Source organism: Colias philodice, chromosome 8, assembly GCF_061535455.1.
Source record: "Colias philodice isolate Cphi_HAF_F1 chromosome 8, ilColPhil1 Martin Lab GWU primary, whole genome shotgun sequence".
Classification (NCBI taxonomy): domain Eukaryota; kingdom Metazoa; phylum Arthropoda; class Insecta; order Lepidoptera; family Pieridae; genus Colias; species Colias philodice.
The window spans coordinates 9821659-9841426 of record NC_143093.1 but is presented as its reverse complement, the minus strand read 5'-3'; the positions used below and the strand labels follow the sequence as shown (position 1 = coordinate 9841426).

General features: G+C 32.7%; 1 protein-coding gene across 1 annotated transcript in view; it reads right to left on the bottom strand.

The window, feature by feature from the left end:
• Positions 1-3001: 3001 nt before the first annotated feature.
• LOC149486769 (uncharacterized) overlaps positions 3002-19768 on the bottom strand; it is a 40024-nt gene continuing 23257 nt past the window's right edge. Inside the window, exon 2 of the mRNA XM_089698517.1 lies at positions 3002-8921. Coding sequence (XP_089554643.1) covers positions 8105-8920 — 816 coding nt within the window. The 5' untranslated portion in view covers position 8921 and the 3' untranslated portion in view covers positions 3002-8104. The remainder of the gene's footprint in view (positions 8922-19768) is intronic.

The following is a 19768-nucleotide window of genomic DNA, read 5'->3' as shown; positions in this document are numbered from 1 at the left end:
CTGATGGTAAGCTGAGATGTGGCCTAAGATGGAGCGCGCTTCCCTAAAATGTACCTGTTCACTCTCCTCTTGAAGACCTCCAAATTGTACTCGTCGGGGAACACAGATTCAGGAAGCATGTTCCAGTCCCTAGCGGTTCGAATAAAGAATGACGATCCGAACCGCTTTGTCCGGGTACATGGAACGTCAACCATGTGGCGATGCCTAGAATCTGTGCGCCTCGACGAACGATGGAAAAATGGGGATGGCGGAATTAGGTCGTGCAATTCCGCAGCGCACTCTCCAAAGTGTATCCGGTAAAAAACCGATAAACTTGCCACTCTGCGACGGTGGGCGAGGCTCTGGAGTTTTTTGCCTACTAGCTCATCGTCGTTTATTAGCCTCTTGGCACGCCTCTCTATCGCCACTACATTATCTGTGCTGCTACACTTATAGTACTATGAATTATGATAGTTTTATATTAACTGTGCTTATTGTGTGACGATTAATTTCATGAAGGATCTTGCTAACAGTAACGTGATTTAGGGATTTTAAAAGGATGTGCAGGTTATAGTTAGGCTTGATAAATCAGTAGGATGTATCTAAAAGGATTCGTCCTTTACATCGCACTTCGTATTTATAATATTGGTAGGGATAACTATGTTATTGCTTGTGTCGTTGTTTTAATTGCTCCTATATGTTTATTAAGTGATTGCACAACCTGCGTGTGTCGCGTAAATCACCTTTTTTTATCACTATATATATTTTACTCTCATAGAGAAGCTGTAGTGTTTATGTTTAGAGCTCACAGCATGTACATTGTACAGTGTAAAGCAGTTTATCGATTGAACACGAGGGGTGGGGCCAGACGCGCGAGCGTATCGCACTGTACTTACATTCTATACACTTTTAGATCTTTACTGGGTTACTGCTACACTAGTTGAGGCAACTGTCACTGCTTGTGTTATAAATTCTTGAGTCTTGACGGTATATTTTAAATAATTTGGAAAATCCAAAAGTGCACGCCTCATATTTTTTTTTTAATAAATATTTATTAATTATTATTTTTGTTTATTTAATAACAATTAAACCACATCGAATCAGACCCTGAAAAATGAAAGGGTTCTATTCCTGAGCATACTCAAGCGTAAGAGAAAAAAAAAGACTCGATTAGTAAAGTATTTCGGTCGCTATCGTGTTAACAAGAAAAAGGATCCGCACATACAGACACACGGACGTCCAAGACAGAACTTTTTTAAACTGTTTTTTAACTAGTTTAAATAACAAAAATGACATCAAAAATATCATGAACGTTAAAAATAGTGTTTTTTTCTTAATATGTGTGTGTATGTATTATCTTACAAGTGCAATGTATGATACATAAAGACATTTTAAGTTTGAAAAATCAGATGTTTTGCGCGAAGTGACAGTAGTACCCACCTCAACGCTTCGCTTATGAGGCGTGCAATAAGATATGAGAGAAGAAAAATATTCAATTTTATGCAAGTTATATTTTAAATAGGTAAGTAGTGTATATTTTTGTGGTGTAAATTTAAAAAGATGATGCCACAAGATATTTTCTTTCAAGAACAGCTAGTTGTTCATAATCAAATCTTGATTTTATACCAATTTAAAGTATTGTATTAATATTGCTACTTATGTGGGTTAAACGGACGAATAAAATAACAAGAAATATTTTTATTATTTATTAAGTGTAATAAATCGAGTGAAATTAAATATACTAACGTGGAATGATGTGATTAATTTAACATGTTTGAGAGAAAGCTAATTCAATGTTAATTTTTATTTTCAATATTTATTTATTTTAATTCAAATTTTAATTTTCCATCTGGGAAGTCCAAATGTAAAATTAGAATATCGACATTATTCGAAATAATCCCATCGTGTTTGCTACTCAAATAAAACAAGATCAACAAAGCGTATAAACAGTGTCAAATGCACGTGAGTTAACGTGAAATACAGAGATTATATACAAACACCAAAATATTGTGCATGCATTTTGGATTAACTTTTATAAGTTGTTAGATAAACATTCCATAATAAATAAAAACTATGAACGCGAACGTAAAGCTACTAAATTTTAAAAGTTTTAAATTTTTAGTTTAATCTTGTACAGCGAAATGCGACTCATATTTTCGTTTAAGCTTGATATAATATGAATAGCAGAGTGTTTTGCGTTGTTTGGATATTAATAAATATTGTAATTGGAAATTATCGAAGAGAAAATGCAAATTCCTTGTTATAGAAGTCGATAAATTTTAATTTCTGCTAAGTAATATTGCAGTTAATATCATGAACCTATTTATGTTAATCTGGATGCCAAAAGTCTAAATGTTTATTCCTGTTATAAGTTGAGGAAATTTTCATATAAATATTTTGCAAAGTTCTCTATAATATTACGTTAATAAATAACTTATGTTTTGAATTATGTGATGTTCGTGCCGTATCTATTTCATAGGTCTATGGAGTGGGTTTCATTTTAATAGCAATAGGGTTGTGAAGAGGGTCTTAAAATTTGTTGACAGTTAACGGAATGATATTTTTTATATTTATCAGACTGGTTAAGGTTTAGTACCTTAACCGGTAGGCAATATTTAAAAAATGTAAATTTTATAGATATTTGAAGATTTTGTAGAGAAAATCGAAAGGAATATTAATTATTCGAATTAAATTGCTTGTGTAAAATTAATTTACGATTGCTGTCATATGATTGAAAAAGGCAAAAAATAGTTCATATTGTAATACCATCGATATCGCTTTCTCTCAAACATCGATAAAAATATTAATTTACAAAAAATATTAACATACGGATCGCTATAATACTTGTAGATTTTTGTATCATTACAATATTATCTTAAAAAACTATTAGAAATTGGTCTGAATGTGACTAATATTAAAGTGATTTATCGAGAATGTTGCATAAATATGCATGTTTTTTTTTTAATTTTTTAAGGAAAAGTTTAATTATAGTATATTATTAGTAATACTTGTAGGCATCATTCATAGATAATATAGAAGTTGTTAAATATAATATAAGTCCTAATTTAAATGTAGTTAGCAAATATTCTCAATAAAACACTTTAACATATTCTGTAGTAGAAGTATCAAGATCACTACTTAAAATGATACCTATAGATACAGTAATATAAACCAGTTGTAAATAAATAACAATAAAAACTTAAAATTAAACAAGTCTCTTCGTTGGAATATCTGCGCAGAATCTTTTGAAATACACTAGTTTTGAATTTTTAAGACAAACATACAAAGTGTGGCTAGGGTTGTCAACTTTTGTCTAAATTAGTTATACATATAGGAAAAATGAGTTTATTATCAAAAGTAATGTAAAAGTGTAGTCTATATAAATGTAGGTAGGTATATTCCGATAATTTGTTAATGCTAAGTCCACAAAAAAAACCTTAACATGATATAGTAGACAACTGTCTACAATAAATACACAATATACAATAAAGTAAACTTACTTTATTGTAAAATATCTTTAATTTTGAGGAAAAAAAAACAAATCATAAGATTATTATTTAATTATTGACAACCCTGGCTTTAGTGAGAAGGCTAAAGTACTTGAAACTACGGTTAGTAGTATGTGAAAGTCTAAGTAGCTATTATCGATTTACTGAAAATATTTAGTTTGTTAGTTAAGAATTTGTTTATCTGTACTTTGTATCTAAATAGTAAATATCTACCGAGTCTAGCTGTTTATCCTTAGATATAAAATGGGGTAAAATGTATTCTAGTCCTGTCTATTTTAATAAAAATGTCATTTAAAATCAGATAGAGTCAATATTAGACGGAATGAATTATTATTCGGGACAAAAAAAGGTTACATAAAAAAAAGCTTAGATTTGCGCAGATATTATTTTGTACTTAGAAGATAAGTATAGATTTTAACAGTAGTTTTTTCTAGAAAAATATTGCATTGTGACCGTAGAAACATGATGACGGATGTAGATAGTGTGATACTCTCTGTGACTTTCTATCTATTTTTGTATCATCTCTTCAGAAATAATAAAAAAAAATTGAAAAAACTCATCGAAAAAATTGTACAGTAAAAGTGACTCACAATATTTCGTTTGAAAGGAATCTGAAGATGATCTTAAAAATTTTAGTTATAGATACAAAAAATAGACATAAAATCACAGAAAATTAAATCTATTATATCTTAAGAAATAGTAAAGTATTGCGCGTAACACGCATAAATATATAGGCGCAAAAGCGTTTATAAAAATTCTTCACGACACCGAAATTTTGCATCAAGACTCTAACACCTTTGAGCGTTGCACAATATTAAAATAACTAAACTTGTTCATAAAACATTATAAAACACAACAAAAACAATTATAATTATTATATTTTAATAAATGAAACAAATTTACATGAAAAAGTTCGGCTGGTTGTGAGCTAAATTAAGGAGATGTTGTATTAAGAATGTACCTACGTCGTATAATAAAAGAAAATAACATATTATAATGTTTTACCAAAAAACTAAACCACCTTTAAATTTTCAGAATCAGTGTAGACAAAACTTAAGTGGGATAACCGGAGCGTACCAGCTTTAAAAAAAAAAAACAATCATCAAAATCATCCTATCGAAAGCACAGAATAATAACTAGTAGCTAGCTATCGAAAGTTAAATAAGTAGGTAACAAGCAAACAAAAAAAAAATCGAATTGAGAACCTCCTTTTTTTGAAGTCGGTTGAAAGTACAATATAATTTATTCGATCAAGTCCCTCTTGTGTTTCATTAATTATACTAATACTGTCTGAAAGAGGTGGCCATGTGGCTTACATTTCACCATTTATAGGTCCATGGAAGTTTTGTATTGCCAAATAAATTCGTATATTAAATAAATCAATCCAATCAAGGCAGGGTTCAGAATTATAGAGGTGTCTACGTTAGCGAAAATGATATTAGTATTTCACAAGTTTAACAAAATAATAATGATCAACACAAAATTATCGTATACTTATAAAATAGATGAAATTGCGTACAATTAATTTTATTTTGAGAATATGAGTGCTCCTGAAAACAGTTTTACTATAAAGAAAAACAAAACAATAATAATTGTAACAAAAACGCAGAATATAATAATGTTTATATACTATTAATCTGGCCCTTAATAAAACATCTCCTTTACTTTGGAAATATTTACTCGTTCTATAAATGGATATAATCGATGAGCCATGAGGATGGCGTGCGGTAAACAAAACGATCAAATAGGGTTCGTTTATTTTGCTACAGATATCGAGTAGCCGAGATAACCACTCCTCATTTATTACTTTATCTATTACAGGATATATCCAAGATATCACATGCTTCTATTTCAATTATTTCGTAAAGATCCGACGTGAAAACTATTTAATAACTATGATATTACAAAAAACGTCTTGAAAAAATTACGACAAAAAACTACACTATTTTGATTAAATCGTGATATTAATTTCAGCTTGTTAAACGTATTGTGTACGTGAATATTGTAAATAGGATACAAAAAGCGAAGGCATTTAGTAAGAATTTAGTATTAAAGTGATAAAAGTGGCGCATTTACACGTGTCACTTAGCGAGTATACAAAATCGTAACGATACAATCCTATAAAATATCTAATATAAAAGTATAGGCACAAGAAATTTCATAATTAATTTGTGTGCAGCTAATCTCACGTTATTTGTGCAATATTTTTTATTTTACAATTAGGTTCGAGACCGATTTACAAGCCTTTTGTAGCGAAAGTATTGCTTTGAATTTTAACGAGAGTATCCCAATTTCACATGAACATTGATTAACCGTTTGAAATATAGCCTTTTTCTTTGGGCTAGAAGTTTATCTATATTTTACAAAAATCTTACCATTTTGCTACAAAGGGCTAGCAAATAAATCGGATCTAATCCTACTAGAATTAAAAAGGCGAATAAATGTAAAAAATTATCTAAGTTTCGCCGCAAAGCGCATGATTATGGCACATTTGAAAACGATATTAAAAATTTAATTTATCATTGATTGCGTCTTATTATTTAGAATTCAAGATAAGTTTGTTTAAGTCCCTCGAGGGTTTATTATTACAACTGTTTCGCGTAATTCGTGTCTATATCACTGTAAAGTCCATCTTTTTATTATAATTATATACAAGCTAGCTGGTTCTAGACACAGAGTAGACAATTTCGATTAGACTTTCTCTACCGATATATTTTACTCGATTTTTCTTCCAAACTCAATTGTACTAATTTCAGTTAAACTCGATCAAATTTCGAGGCAACCGTAAAATACAGCAGTAGAAAAAGACTTTAATAATAAGATTTGAAGAATATTTAAAACATTACTTTCATTTTTAATCGTTCATCGATATCATGTGCTCTGTAAATGTTTCTAATATTCGTCAAAAATCCTTAACGAATTTAATAATCTATGAATCAAGTGCAACTACAATACACACGTGTAACAATAATATTTTGAAAAAAGACAACATTCAGATACTTAAAACTAACAAAGAAATAAACTATAACCTTAAAAACATCAAATCATTTACATAAATCGATTGTCTTCTGGAAATTTTATGTCACATCGAGGGCTGGATACTTGGCTGGATATATCTCATGTATGGATTTATGCCTGTGATTTATGCCTTTTGTCTGCTGTCAAAGTCCATTTGACAGTTATGACATTTTTTTATAACTGCCTAGATTAATTTCATCAATAGACACTATCGTGACACAGTTTAATGTGATATTTGGTTCAAAATAAAAGAAGATATGATCAGTCATGGTCCTTGATGTGGCATAAAAATTGCCAGGTTCTCTAGCTGTTTTCTTGAAAGTTGTTTAAGATGTAAAACGGAATAATCATTGTTTATAAAATCAAAAATTGCTTACTTGTGCATGGCAATCAACAGCAAGCATATTGTAAAAGACGTGGCAAGATTACAAACAACAATAAATATATAAATTCTAAGATAAAACTATATATGCCAATAAAAATAAAATTGAGCTCGGTGACATACATATAAATCTTCACAATCACATTAAATGTGCAATAATATAACAACCAATTAATTTCTAGACAAAAATTTTCGATATTTGATAGGAAAGTATAATTTCACAGCCGTGTACTAAATGAGACAAATCATCGCTTTCTTAGCAATATGGGCCAAAGACCAAAAAGGTTGCCTACATAGTTTCTCTTTTAGTCATATAATTATGTTAGATCAAACTTGGACCAAGAGGACTATGACTATGACCAAATATGATTCAAAGTTTTCAGTGCCATGTCTGCATACTCATTTAGGCGAGAAAGATTATTTTAAATTGTTTGGTCTTTGACAAGAAACTTAACATTTAATAATAAATAAAACAACGAATAATACCATACACAAAACAACTTAAATAATATGCATTTGGCACAGCTGCATCAAGCCTTGTGTGCTAGATAAATTTAAAATGAAAGAACAAATTATACATAAAATCAGTCTCAAGCTAAATTTGTAAGTCTATAAAAGAATAATAACTCCGATTACAACTGCAATCGATATTTTATATAGCGTCCGTGTCCGTGTTACGAAACAATTCAATATTTAACGATCATTAAATCTGTCTTCGTTCTAATTTCGTTTTATGATTGCAGTTGTAAGTTTTACAATCGTTTTATAAATATAGAAGGTACATACCATACAACATACTTACTACAATACATTGGAAATGAAAAATACACACATTTCGATTTAAACCGAGAGTCGTTTTGGTCCTTAAAAAGACATTATAGTAGGTATTTCTAATTAACACGAAGCCGTAAACTCGTTGGTAGCACACAGCACAACGTTATCACGAGAAGCGTCGGAAAAAATAGTCTTTTGGATACAGGGATAGCCTTCAACGCATATCGGTTATCTCCCAATTTGACAATTCGCTGATACCGAACATTCTAATTTTAATGGAGAATGCGAGTGAAGTTTGAAAAGATAAGGATGAAAAGGAATCAAAAGAAGGGAGTTAAAAGATAAGAAGTCAACGGGGTATAACATGATTACCTATGAAATCAAAGACGAGCCCATAGAAAAGTAAAATGTACGGGATCAACGAACGGTCAAATTTCGTTATTCACATTTTCGACATGATCATGTAACGTCCATCAGAGAGTAGTTCCTTCGTATCTGACGGGGACCCTGGACTGAGACTCGGAGCCATAGACGGCGTCGAATATGTGTCTTTGTTGAATTTACCAAACCTTCGCTCACTTTCTGACGCCATTGACACTTCTTCTTCGACGATTTGTTCCAGCGGCGTTTCTCGCATCGCATCTCCATTCAAAGCTAAAGCGTTAACAAATCCATGAGCTCTGTCCGCAGGAGGCTCGGTATAAGTCTCTGTTATAGGTTCAGGCAGGACTTCAGTTGTACGCGCACGTCTAGCGTTTTTCGTGCGCATGCCACCAGTTTCCGCATCTCTTTCCAATCTATGTCCAGATCTCGATCTCGTCAGTTGTGTCTGGACGTAGTCCTCCAAGGCGTCTTCCTCGCTCTTGGTCAAATATTTGTGCAGCACAATTAAAAATACGCCGATGAAGAGGGCGAACAGACCGGAGCACACGAGTTCATTAAACCAGCTGACGGAGCCGACGCTGCTCCAAGAGGTAACGTCATCGGGGAGCCATCCCGATGCAACTAGAAATAATCCCAAGACGAGAAACACGACTCCGAGGTGGAGCATGCCAACGGAGGAGACGACTTCATTGTCGGCCGTGCCAGACTTGCGGTAGCGTCTGCGCTCGAGGCTGCCGGTGGAGCAGTGGGGGGACGTGACGCCCGACTCGGTAGACTGCATCGAGTAGCGGCGCTCCTTGGCGCGCTGCTGCTCGGCGCGGCGCTTGCGCTCGCGCCGGATGGCCAGCGCGGAGTGGAGGCCGATCGCATGCATCCTGCAAGCACGGGCACGGGTGAGCGAGTGGTCAAGTGGCAAGCCGCAAGTGCGTCGCAAGTGCGGCACATTTGCGGCGCGCAGCGGCGAGCGGCCCCAGGCGCGGGTTGCCGCACGCCTAGCGGAGTCCGCCGACCCGTGCCCGTGCCGTGCCGCGATTTACAATACAATTACATCCATCAAAGACATTTAACTGTCACTTTATATTTCTGCGCTAATTATCCACACAATTTCATGGAAACTCGTCATGAACAGATCAGTTAAATGTTTCTGAAGCTTCGAATTAACTTTAAATTCTATAGACATTTGTTAATTATAATTTTACTCCTTCATTCGCAGTGCCTGCTGTTCTCATTATGCATTTTATATTTAATAAATGTCCGCATTCTAGGTGTGTTTTAGGAAAATACTAAAAAAGAAGTTCACTTTAAAAAAATATACATAAAAATATATAATACTCAGTGTATATTACTAAAAATGTCAACAATAATGTTGACAGCGATAACAAAGAAATAAAAAGGGTAGTTAAAAGTTAACCAAGAATGCAAGGGTCCGTCTCTTCATATAACGAGGAACGTAAAAGCGCTTGTGGCAGTGTCTATTATATTACAGCTTTTGTTAGCTCTAAGATCTCTCTACTTTATAACTACGTTGGAAAACTGGAGAAAAATAACGAGTTTATTGGAAACACTCAATTGCACTTGTTTATATTGCTCGTAAAGTCGCGCATTCAATTCTATACGATATCATTATTGTGGACTTCTAACATGTTTGAAGTAACGAACGATATATCGTATTTTATGTTCACAGTTCAACCTTACTTTTCTATTTGATATGGATATGAGTTGGAATTTTTATATTCTAATTTCACTTAAACAGATTAACTGTGCTATTTTATCGGATCTTTTCAAGTGCTGAAATATTACATCTTTCATACTTAACAAACTTTTTTTTTTTTCGATTTTGGTATTTACGAATCTTGCCAAAGAAGTTTCACTTCTGACACGCGTGCTCGGCACACACGCTCTTTTTTTATTTGAAAGTTGGTGCCTACCATGTGGTCCCATTTTTAAATATTCTTTAATTCTGCCAATTTGAAGGCGGTACTTATTCTTTTGTAAAAAAAAATCAATCAATTTTGTCCAGGGTCAACCCGGGCAAATACGGAGCAAGCGGTTTATTATAAGGACAAAAACTGAAAAAGGTCATCAGCTGCCAAAAAATCTGACAAAGATATAAATTGTGTGCTGTTAGATCTTTTATCTCGCCGAGTGTACTAGAATCAGGAAGGGTCCTTTGCTCCCACTTATTGCACTCGACGATCACTCATCCGTTGGAGTTATTTATTTAGTATTCATAACCATGTATAAAATGATTGTTTTATTGATAGAACAGATCGTATTGTGTATACTTCGGATGTTGACTTAATTGTTAAGTAGAGAATTTTGCTGATTAATTGGCAAGCAGAACTTCTAACAAGGGTTAAAATGTTAATGAGATAATTAAGTATTGGAATCTATAGGTACTAATATTATAAAGCTGAAGAGTTTGTTTGTTTGAACGCGCTAATCTCAGGAACAACTGGTCAGCCCATTTATCGAGCTATAGGGCATAGGCTATTTATATCATCACGCTAGGACCATCAGAAGCGGAGCCACGCGGGTGAAACCGCGGTGCGCAGCTAGTAGTTTATAAAACTAAGTTTGTGTCTTATGCATCTTATAATTATGTGTTAATATTTACAACTCGATAGAAGTCAATAAAAGAACAAATGCAGCATTATTTATACTAACTGAAGTCATTTAAAATGTCATAAATCAGACCATCAACCTACATCTTTAGCTTACCACGCAATAATAAATCCATAATAAATCGCAGTCATAACTGATTTTCTTGCACATTAGTTGCTCAGTATCTCTAGACAGATGTCAACTACAGGTGGAAGGTTTTGGCCTGAAGCCAGTGAGATCTTACCAAGTTAATCATTTAGTTTTGTTGGCAAGGCTCTATTTACTGTTGCGGTTATCGCCAGTTTAAAGCTTATGCCATAACCAACTGACAGATAAGATATGATTATGTGAATAGCTTTTGGATTTAGCGAAGGATTTAGGAGGGTTTATTTTACAGTTTAGCGTAGGAAGTAGGTGGGAAAGAGGAAAACTTTATCAAAGATCAAAGATGGTTAAGGCGTGGCAGCGTAATAGTTTCAGTAGTCATGTCTCATTTGAACTCTGATTTTTTCAAACTCAAACGTTTATTTATTCAATTTGACTTCTTATAAAAGCATTTTGGAATCGTCATAACATTTTTTAACATTTACCACTGATTCGGAAAGCAGTATCTATGGAGAAGAACCGGCAAGAAACTCCGATTTTGTTTGTAAGCTTAAGCAAAGTTCGGTGATACATATTATATGTAATAGGGTGTTTTCTTTGCATGAATACAATTAAATATCAATATTCTAGTCTCTAGGATAACTTGCTGGAAAGGCATAAGACATCAATACTGGAAAAATCTAATACGGTAAAGTGAACACATTAAAAGAAATGTAGTCTAATAACCGTATGAACAAACACTCAAACAGACATAAACAATCACGTCCCAATAAAACTTCTCTACGCGGAAATCCCAGAAATACAATTGAATATAAGTATTAAACAAAATGAGAAGCGTATTTATGAATCATGTGCTCCAGTTACTAAAACTGTGAGCATGTGCTGTTGCAATCGGGCTAACTGCTTGTAATGACTCGTATTTTAGTATCGTACGATTTATTGTCTTCATTGTAGGTTATCTTTTAGGGTTCCTCAGTGACTTCTTTAAATATTATAACATAGGGTTGTTTTGTGTTTTCAATATTTATCATACCCTCTAACACGGGGTTGTCTGTGTTACTAAATATGTATTTTCAAAAGTCACTGTTTAACTACTTCAAGTTACGCCTACGAGATAAGTTTTGAAAGAAAAATATAGGAAAATATACCTATCTCTTTATAATTAATATGCTATTTGTTTTAATTAGTGTAGTTACCGAAAATCTCTCTCAATTTCGCGTTTGCGAATCTAACGACACCATTCAATTTTAAATGCATTAATCCGTTGACGCTACTAAACGTGCCAAATAAATATCTAGATCTATTAGGTAGGTATATTACGTACCTTTAAATTAGGAAAACAGGTTAAATCCTTCAATATTACTCATAAACCTTTACTTTAAAACGCTCGTAGTTCATCAGCCTACATGCCATATCCCAGGGCTTAATAATTTCAAATTCTTACGTTCAGAGCAGAATAAGGTCAACAGGAAATATTATAGCGTATTTTTAATTAGTTACATAATAATAATAGTTAATACGCATTGTTAATCAAACATAATATCAATTTGTAAACGACACGACCGACGCAATGAATTTCTGTTCTGTTTATTCTCCCGGTCAAATTTCACTGCGCAAATAAACATTAACGGGGTTGTAAAAGTTATATGACAGTACTTATTGTTACAGCTACGTTTTTCTCGTTGTAATTGGCTTTGTAGTATCCTATTATATTAATGTGTTTTAAACAAACACTCAAGTCTAAACAGACGGAAAGTTAAATTCAGTTTTCTGTTACTGGAGTAAAACTACAAACGTTTGGCAATATACAATTAGAGATATAAGTACTTTGAATACAAAGATATTTTTTTTGAAGAAGAAGAAGACTTGTAAGGGAACAAAAAAGATAATTTTCTGAGTGAACACTTTCTAATAAAGAGTTACAAAGGTGAATTGTGTTTTAAGTTTCATTTTACACCTAGTATTGATTTTCTTTCACAGCGTGCGATTAATAATTGCGAAACATTGGACTACGATTATACTGTTCTGGTTTTAATGTTTGGTCAATTCAAGTTTTATTTTCTTTTCTCGGTTCTCCTATTTAAGTCTCGCCTATAAGGCCCAAGCCTATCTGAATACAAAATCCGAAATTTTCATGAGTAAAAACAACAAATACACAATTAACATAACAAACTTTCGTATTTACACTCAGATAAAGAATTAAGCAAGGCGGAAGAGATTTATACAACAAAATAACATTTCTGTATCGATGCTTGCGTCATCATATTTCCTGTTATCGATTGAACAATAAATAAATCTAGGCTATACCGCGCCCTATATTGTGACCTAGTATTTAAATACTGCCGTTCGTAATTCACGAGTGAATAAAACGTTTTCAAATGGAACACTGGATAATGATCGCGTATGAGTGCTGTATTTTTAATGATAGGTTAGTAAAAGACGTATTTAGGTATTGCGATGGGTATTTTTTAGTTATGCTAGTGTTTAATTATGTAGGTATGTTAGTAGGTGACATGTTTAAGGAAGATAATCACACACATTTAGAACTAATATTTTTTTGTTTTTTTGAAGTGAAAACTTCTTTAGCGGCGTTGAGCACTTTTTCTGTAATGGGTATAAAATCTTAAACTCGCGTTTAAGATTTTATACCCATTACAGAAAAAGTGCTCACACGTGACCTGATCGAAAAAGCGTAAGACCATTCCAAAATATCAAACATGCTCAACGTTAATAATCAAGTTTTCACTTCTGCCGGCACTCCCGGAGTGCAACCCGTCTTTTTTTTTATTAACAGCATGTACAATAATGGGTTTACCTACATGTTTAACTTTAAATGCTTATCAAATGTGCAAAGATATTTAATAAAATGAAAATATTTATTCTATTTATTTATTTTTAAAGGTCTTCCTTGAAATAATAAGTTTAGTTAGAATTTACTGTAAATTATTGTAAAATAGGTAATACTAGCGACCCGCCCCGGCTTCGCACGGGTGCAATGCTGATACTAAATACACTACAGAAAAATTGTGAACGTTGTATAGGTATAAAAATATAGCGGCCCGCTCCAGCATCGCAATTCGCACGGGTATAAAATACATAGCCGGGCGGCCGCAAACGCTACGTCCCGCAATTTTTAAATCTGTAATATCTTCGAAAATATTCACTTAAATCATGCGGTGTAAAGGGCCATATAGATCTATATTAAATGAACAATGTATTTATGGTATTTAATTGCTTAAGGATTAATGCTGTATTGGTTAAAATCGCTTCGAAAATTAGCCATTATTTGTCGTAAAAAGTAAATGACAAAAAAAAGTTATTGTGGGTTATCCATAAGAGATAGACATATATTATCGCGGACTTTTCTGTAGACCTTTTCAATGTGTACAATACTTATACAATATTTTGTTAGAACTCGTAGGGTTCAGCCTGCGTTTGCAATGTAAGCGGAATAAATGTAATTTTTTACGACATCACATTAGAAACCTCAAAAATAACAGTACTTCTCCACTACTTAATGGATATTATTATACATATAAACCTTCCTCTTGAATCACTCTATCTATTAAAAAAAACCGCATCAAAATCCGTTGCGTAGTTTCAAAGATTTAAGCGTACAAAGGGACATAGGGACAGGGAAAGCGACTTTGTTTTATACTATGTAGTGATTCGCAGAGCTGGAGGTTAGTGACCCTGATTTACTAATTACTAGCAGCCTTTGAAAAATTACTTCAAACATACAAATATATATACAAAAAAAAACGATTTACACTGAGAGAGAGAGAGCTAGGGAGACAAAAATTAACCTTTTATTTCAGAACTGAACAGACGTGAAAATGTTTAATTATATTATCAATTAGGACTAAATAAATGAACACCTGAGTGCCGTATTTACGTATTTATTGCTGCTCTCAATAAAAGGCGTATAAAAAGTGCGATGCTCTTTATCCCAAATTGATACTAGGATAAAATAAATAAATATCAAACGGGCTTATTTTAGAAGCTTTGCGCGCTTGCGTGGAAGTAATCTTTTCCGTTTTCCCTTGTGACATGCTCACCTACTTATGGGCGCCTGGTGGATCGTATAATATCTTATATTGCGATTGCCCAATTTTTTTTCCCTATTTAGGAATCATTTATGTGAAGATGAAATGGAAGAATAACCGTGATATAAAGAAAATGTTATTAAGCTTTATTGTATTGTTTTGTGTTTTATATCTGAATGAATTCATAACAAACCTCAAACGGTGTAACGCAAACCCGTGTAAAATATTAACATTCCGAGAATTGCGCGAGATATGAAATTAATGAGATTTTTGACTTTGCGTAATAATGTATTCTTGAAAATACGTAAACAAAATTAACTAAATAACGTTTATATTTCACTCATTTCCTTTGTATGTGACCTAATTGTGTTTTATGGCATGTAATGCGGAAATCTTAATAATAACTGGGGAATAATTATTTGTCTTTTATTAAATGTTGTGGAAACTGGTAAATTATATTCACCTCAAGTCGTTTCTCGTATTCCTTTGTTATATAAATCAAATTCAAATTCAAATTCAAATTCGTTTATTCAGTCTAACTTAACCTAACCTTAGAGCTAAATACATTTGGTGGTAACTGTATAATGATAGGTATATATCAATCAACGGTTCGAGACTGGCATCTTTGCTAGGTTACCGAGTAGGTAACCTGTATTAAAGATATCAGTTCCTTCCCCATATAATTTATATAATATAAGAAAAAACATCTTAAGGTGGTCATCACAACTTAGTCAATCATAATCTAATTAATTTTATGTAAAATTTTAAGAGCATTTGATCAAAGCCAACGTTTATGCTATGGAGACTGGATGAAAAGAATAATAACTAACATATAAAATAAAAGTAATGTATACATATTACATCAACTATTTTTTTCATATTCGAATATCTTCGAAATACCATAACCTTCGAAGCTGTCACGGTCTAAATATTGTCTAGAGCTTATTGTTTAACTCACAGTTCATTATCATAAACATATATTTTTATTTTCAACGTAAAAATCACACATTATTTATCGTCTGTAGACTGTATTGTCTATTGTTATGCGCCTTTCCTCAATATCTCATTTAAACATTCTTCAAACGGCTCAAAGAATGATAAGAGAATATAAACGCAGATATTTTTTCAGATATTAATTGACTGAATATTTATCGTCTTTATATTTCATTAATTCCACGAACAACATAGATCATCCTCTGGCGCAGTCGGATAAAATGTTAACAAAAGGAGACACGGCATGTTGTGGCAACACTTTATGGAAATGACAAATGCAGTATATTTAACCTATTTGGCGCCAACAATGCGGTCCACCATGCACTATAGCTTTTGTTGAAACATCTAGAATTTGGGCCTGGCCATTTAAACCTGCTTGTATAACGCTTTGTAGTTCACCAAATCACCACTGACCGAGGAAACGACTTGCCACAGATAATAAATGGTGGCTATTTCAAAATACGATAGAACAATGAAATAATTCAGATATTATTCACAGTAGGTCGTGTGGAAAATGTCCAAGAATTTTATGATAAGTTGAAATATTTATCAAACAATTTAAATAAACAAATGTGATAACTTTTTAATTTCTACGCTATTACCAATTTGCTAATCTCCGTCGTCACAGCGAACTATTCAAGTTCACCAGAACTTTCGATAGAATCCTTACAAACTATACATTACTCGCTTACATCACAAACTAAATAGATCGACTCTCTATTTCCATACCTAACAAGCGATGTATCTCTCATAGGTACGTAATCTTCGAGATTAGCTAAACAAATATAACATAAGACGTCTTAAAATATTACACAAATCACTGTCGCTCATTGAATGAAATATTTACGTGTTCAATCATACGCTAACTATGCTCTGTTTACGGCAAACCCACACAATTTTTACGGAAATATTAAATTTATAAATAGATCAGGTATGTGAGGTAACGTATTGATTTCGCGTTAAAGTATCGCAAATTATGTGAGAGTTATATTCTGGGTTAGATGCTGTCCATCATTTTGTTTTGTAAGACTAGATGTGTTGTGTGGTTTCACTCGGGGACTTACTTGTCTATCTATATTGTATAAAACTCAAAGGTGACTGATATAGTGATCTATCAACGCACAGCCCAAACCACTGGACGTATCGGGCTGAAATTTGGCATGCAGGTAGATGTCATAACGTAGGCGTAAAATAGGGGATAGAAGTAAAATAGAGGGGTAAAATAGGGGTAAAATAGGGGATAGAAGTTTGTATGAAACTTTTTATGCGCGAGCGAAGCCGCGGGCAAAAGCTAGTAGCTTATAAGTGTTATTCTCTATACATAATGCATCTATTATTGTTTTTTGATGCGGGTCCTTATTATTATTTTAATATGTACGAAAAAAGAGTACACTACGAATGGAAAACCACTGTTATATGGAATATTAACTAAAAATGTCCATCTAAAGCTCCTTTAGTTGAAAAAAAGGCACAATATATTATCTTGAATAGACATTTAAAATACAACAAAATATATTTAACAGCTCCCACAAGATCAATGATACGTGCAAATCATTTTTGACATTGTGAATGTGCCAAATTGTGAAACTTTATAGCCGCAAGCAAACATTTAGTATTTTTTATCTTTAAGAGTATTCATTCATGTCTTTCATTCATTCGGAATAATTCTAGCAGCTCTAAGAAAATATTTTAATTTTAATTTTACGCAAGAATTCTCGTAGTAGGTATCTAAAATTAAAAACTACCTACATATATCTTCATAAAAGGTGATAAAAGTCGTAATCAACTTTTTTCGTTAATTTATGTGACAGTTTTGACAGTTTTACTTTTTATTGTAACTATAATGCCTAAAATGGAGCCATCAAAAATTGTGGAAATTTATTATTTTGGAATGTTCTGAGTTCTACATTTATAAAAAAATGTTATTGTTTTGACAAAACAAAGATATTTTAGTACCATTTATCCGTATATTAACCAACTGACATTCCCAAATAAAATTTCCTGAAAATGAAACAAACTGATTCTTAAATATTCAACAAATAACGGTGCAAGTAATATTTTATGTACCTAATAGTTAAGTCTGTCTTCAACGCAAATTTACTGGCAATTTGCACATCCTATGGACCGGCATGAATCTGTGATACGCTATAATCTACGACTTTATCATGCTAGATCAAGCCTTGTTATAGACCTCTATTGCGTGGTCTATAAGATTTAAATACAAATTTCTGATAGCCATTGTCATAGCTGTAATATTTGTGATTGGTAGAATATGATTTGTGTTGATTACTTGTAATAATTAAGCGTAAGCTCAAATACTATCGGGTAAACTGATATGATATCTAACGTAAAAACACAGAATACACATACTACATAGCTAAACGCAAGTAAAAAATAAATAGAAATTATAAAAATGTTTGCATGCCAACAATCGTTACAATTGCCAAACGTTTTCTGTATAAATTGTTTAAAAAAACTCCTAGAGATTAAGACTCTAATCGTAAATCATTCACAACACAAAAAAAATAGTGGTTTGTTTGTTTGGATCAATTTTATGCAATAGCGGTAAAGCCAAAGCTTGTAATACAGCAATAGAGAGGTCATCGGTATGCAAGTTTCCCAAAATAGTCCTTGCGAGAGACGCAGGTTCATACAAACAGTTTGGTTTATGAGTTAAGACGATACACAAAAAAAAATCTACTGCTTGGCGGGCGGAGTCTAATAGCTCGCTATCGCGAACGCGGGTGTGCGCGAAGTCATTCTTGCAAACTCGCCGCGCTGCCGCTGGCCGACTCGGGACAAACATGTATGGAGTCGTCATACAGTTATAATATTCTTATACATATATTTAATTGTTGATTTATTGGTTTTATTTTCTTGCTTATAAACAAATAATCTTCTTTTTAACAACTACTTAGACATTATTAATAATAATTATTATTTCGTAATGTTTACTTTATTACAAAATAATACAGGTTATAAATAATCTTTAAAATAACAAAAAATATTGTTACTCTGAAAAAATGAAATGGTACTCAATAACGCGGACTACTGAATGGATTTAGATAGAATTTGATGCTGACGTAGATATTACATCATGCCCAGAAATGAAAGGTAATATTTCTGAAAGAAGTTATAAACCCTAATTCTTCTCAGTCAAAGTCAAGAGTGGAAGATATCACTAATACAGTAAAACTGATGCGAAACTTTGGATGTTAATTTGTATATTTTTTTGTTAGTTGTTACTTAATCACGTCAAGACTACATTACCAATTTTGATAAAATATAGCTAATTGCCTGGATTTACACATAGGTTACTTTTTATCCGAACTGAACACTTCTGTGGGATAAGACAGGATTCACGATATAATCTAATTCCACGCGGGCAAAGCCGCGGTCGAAATGATATTTTTTTAAATAAAAAAATTGTTTAAAAAAAACACAAAATATATTGACGCATGTCTTTATTTTTTGCACTCTATTATAATTGTAATTATTCATTACAAATAATCAAAATAAAATAGCCAGAACAAAGTTAGGCCCTGGTAGGGTAGGTAGGCAGGTACAGCAATGTGAGACGAACACTGGCTTATTTATACCAATAATAATGTATTATAAACATTAAATTAAGTTTACTTTCTAACAACAAAAATACATAATATTAGCTAATGTGAAAGCGAATCAACCAATCATCCCACAAAAATGAAATGTGCACACAAATATTCATCCAAATCGGTTCATGTCATTAGGAGGAGTGACTGCAGCGCCATCTTCCGGGCCCAATTGTGTTTCCAGATCACCCAGGAACTCAATTTAATATACTTACACAAAATTTTTCGAAATGAAAACTCACATTACTATGTAAATATGAATATAAACCTGTTTTATTACTAAGCAATTTCCCGCACAGGTGTAGTAAGTATAAATGAAATAAATATCAACATCAAATTCTTTATACAACATACTTATCTACC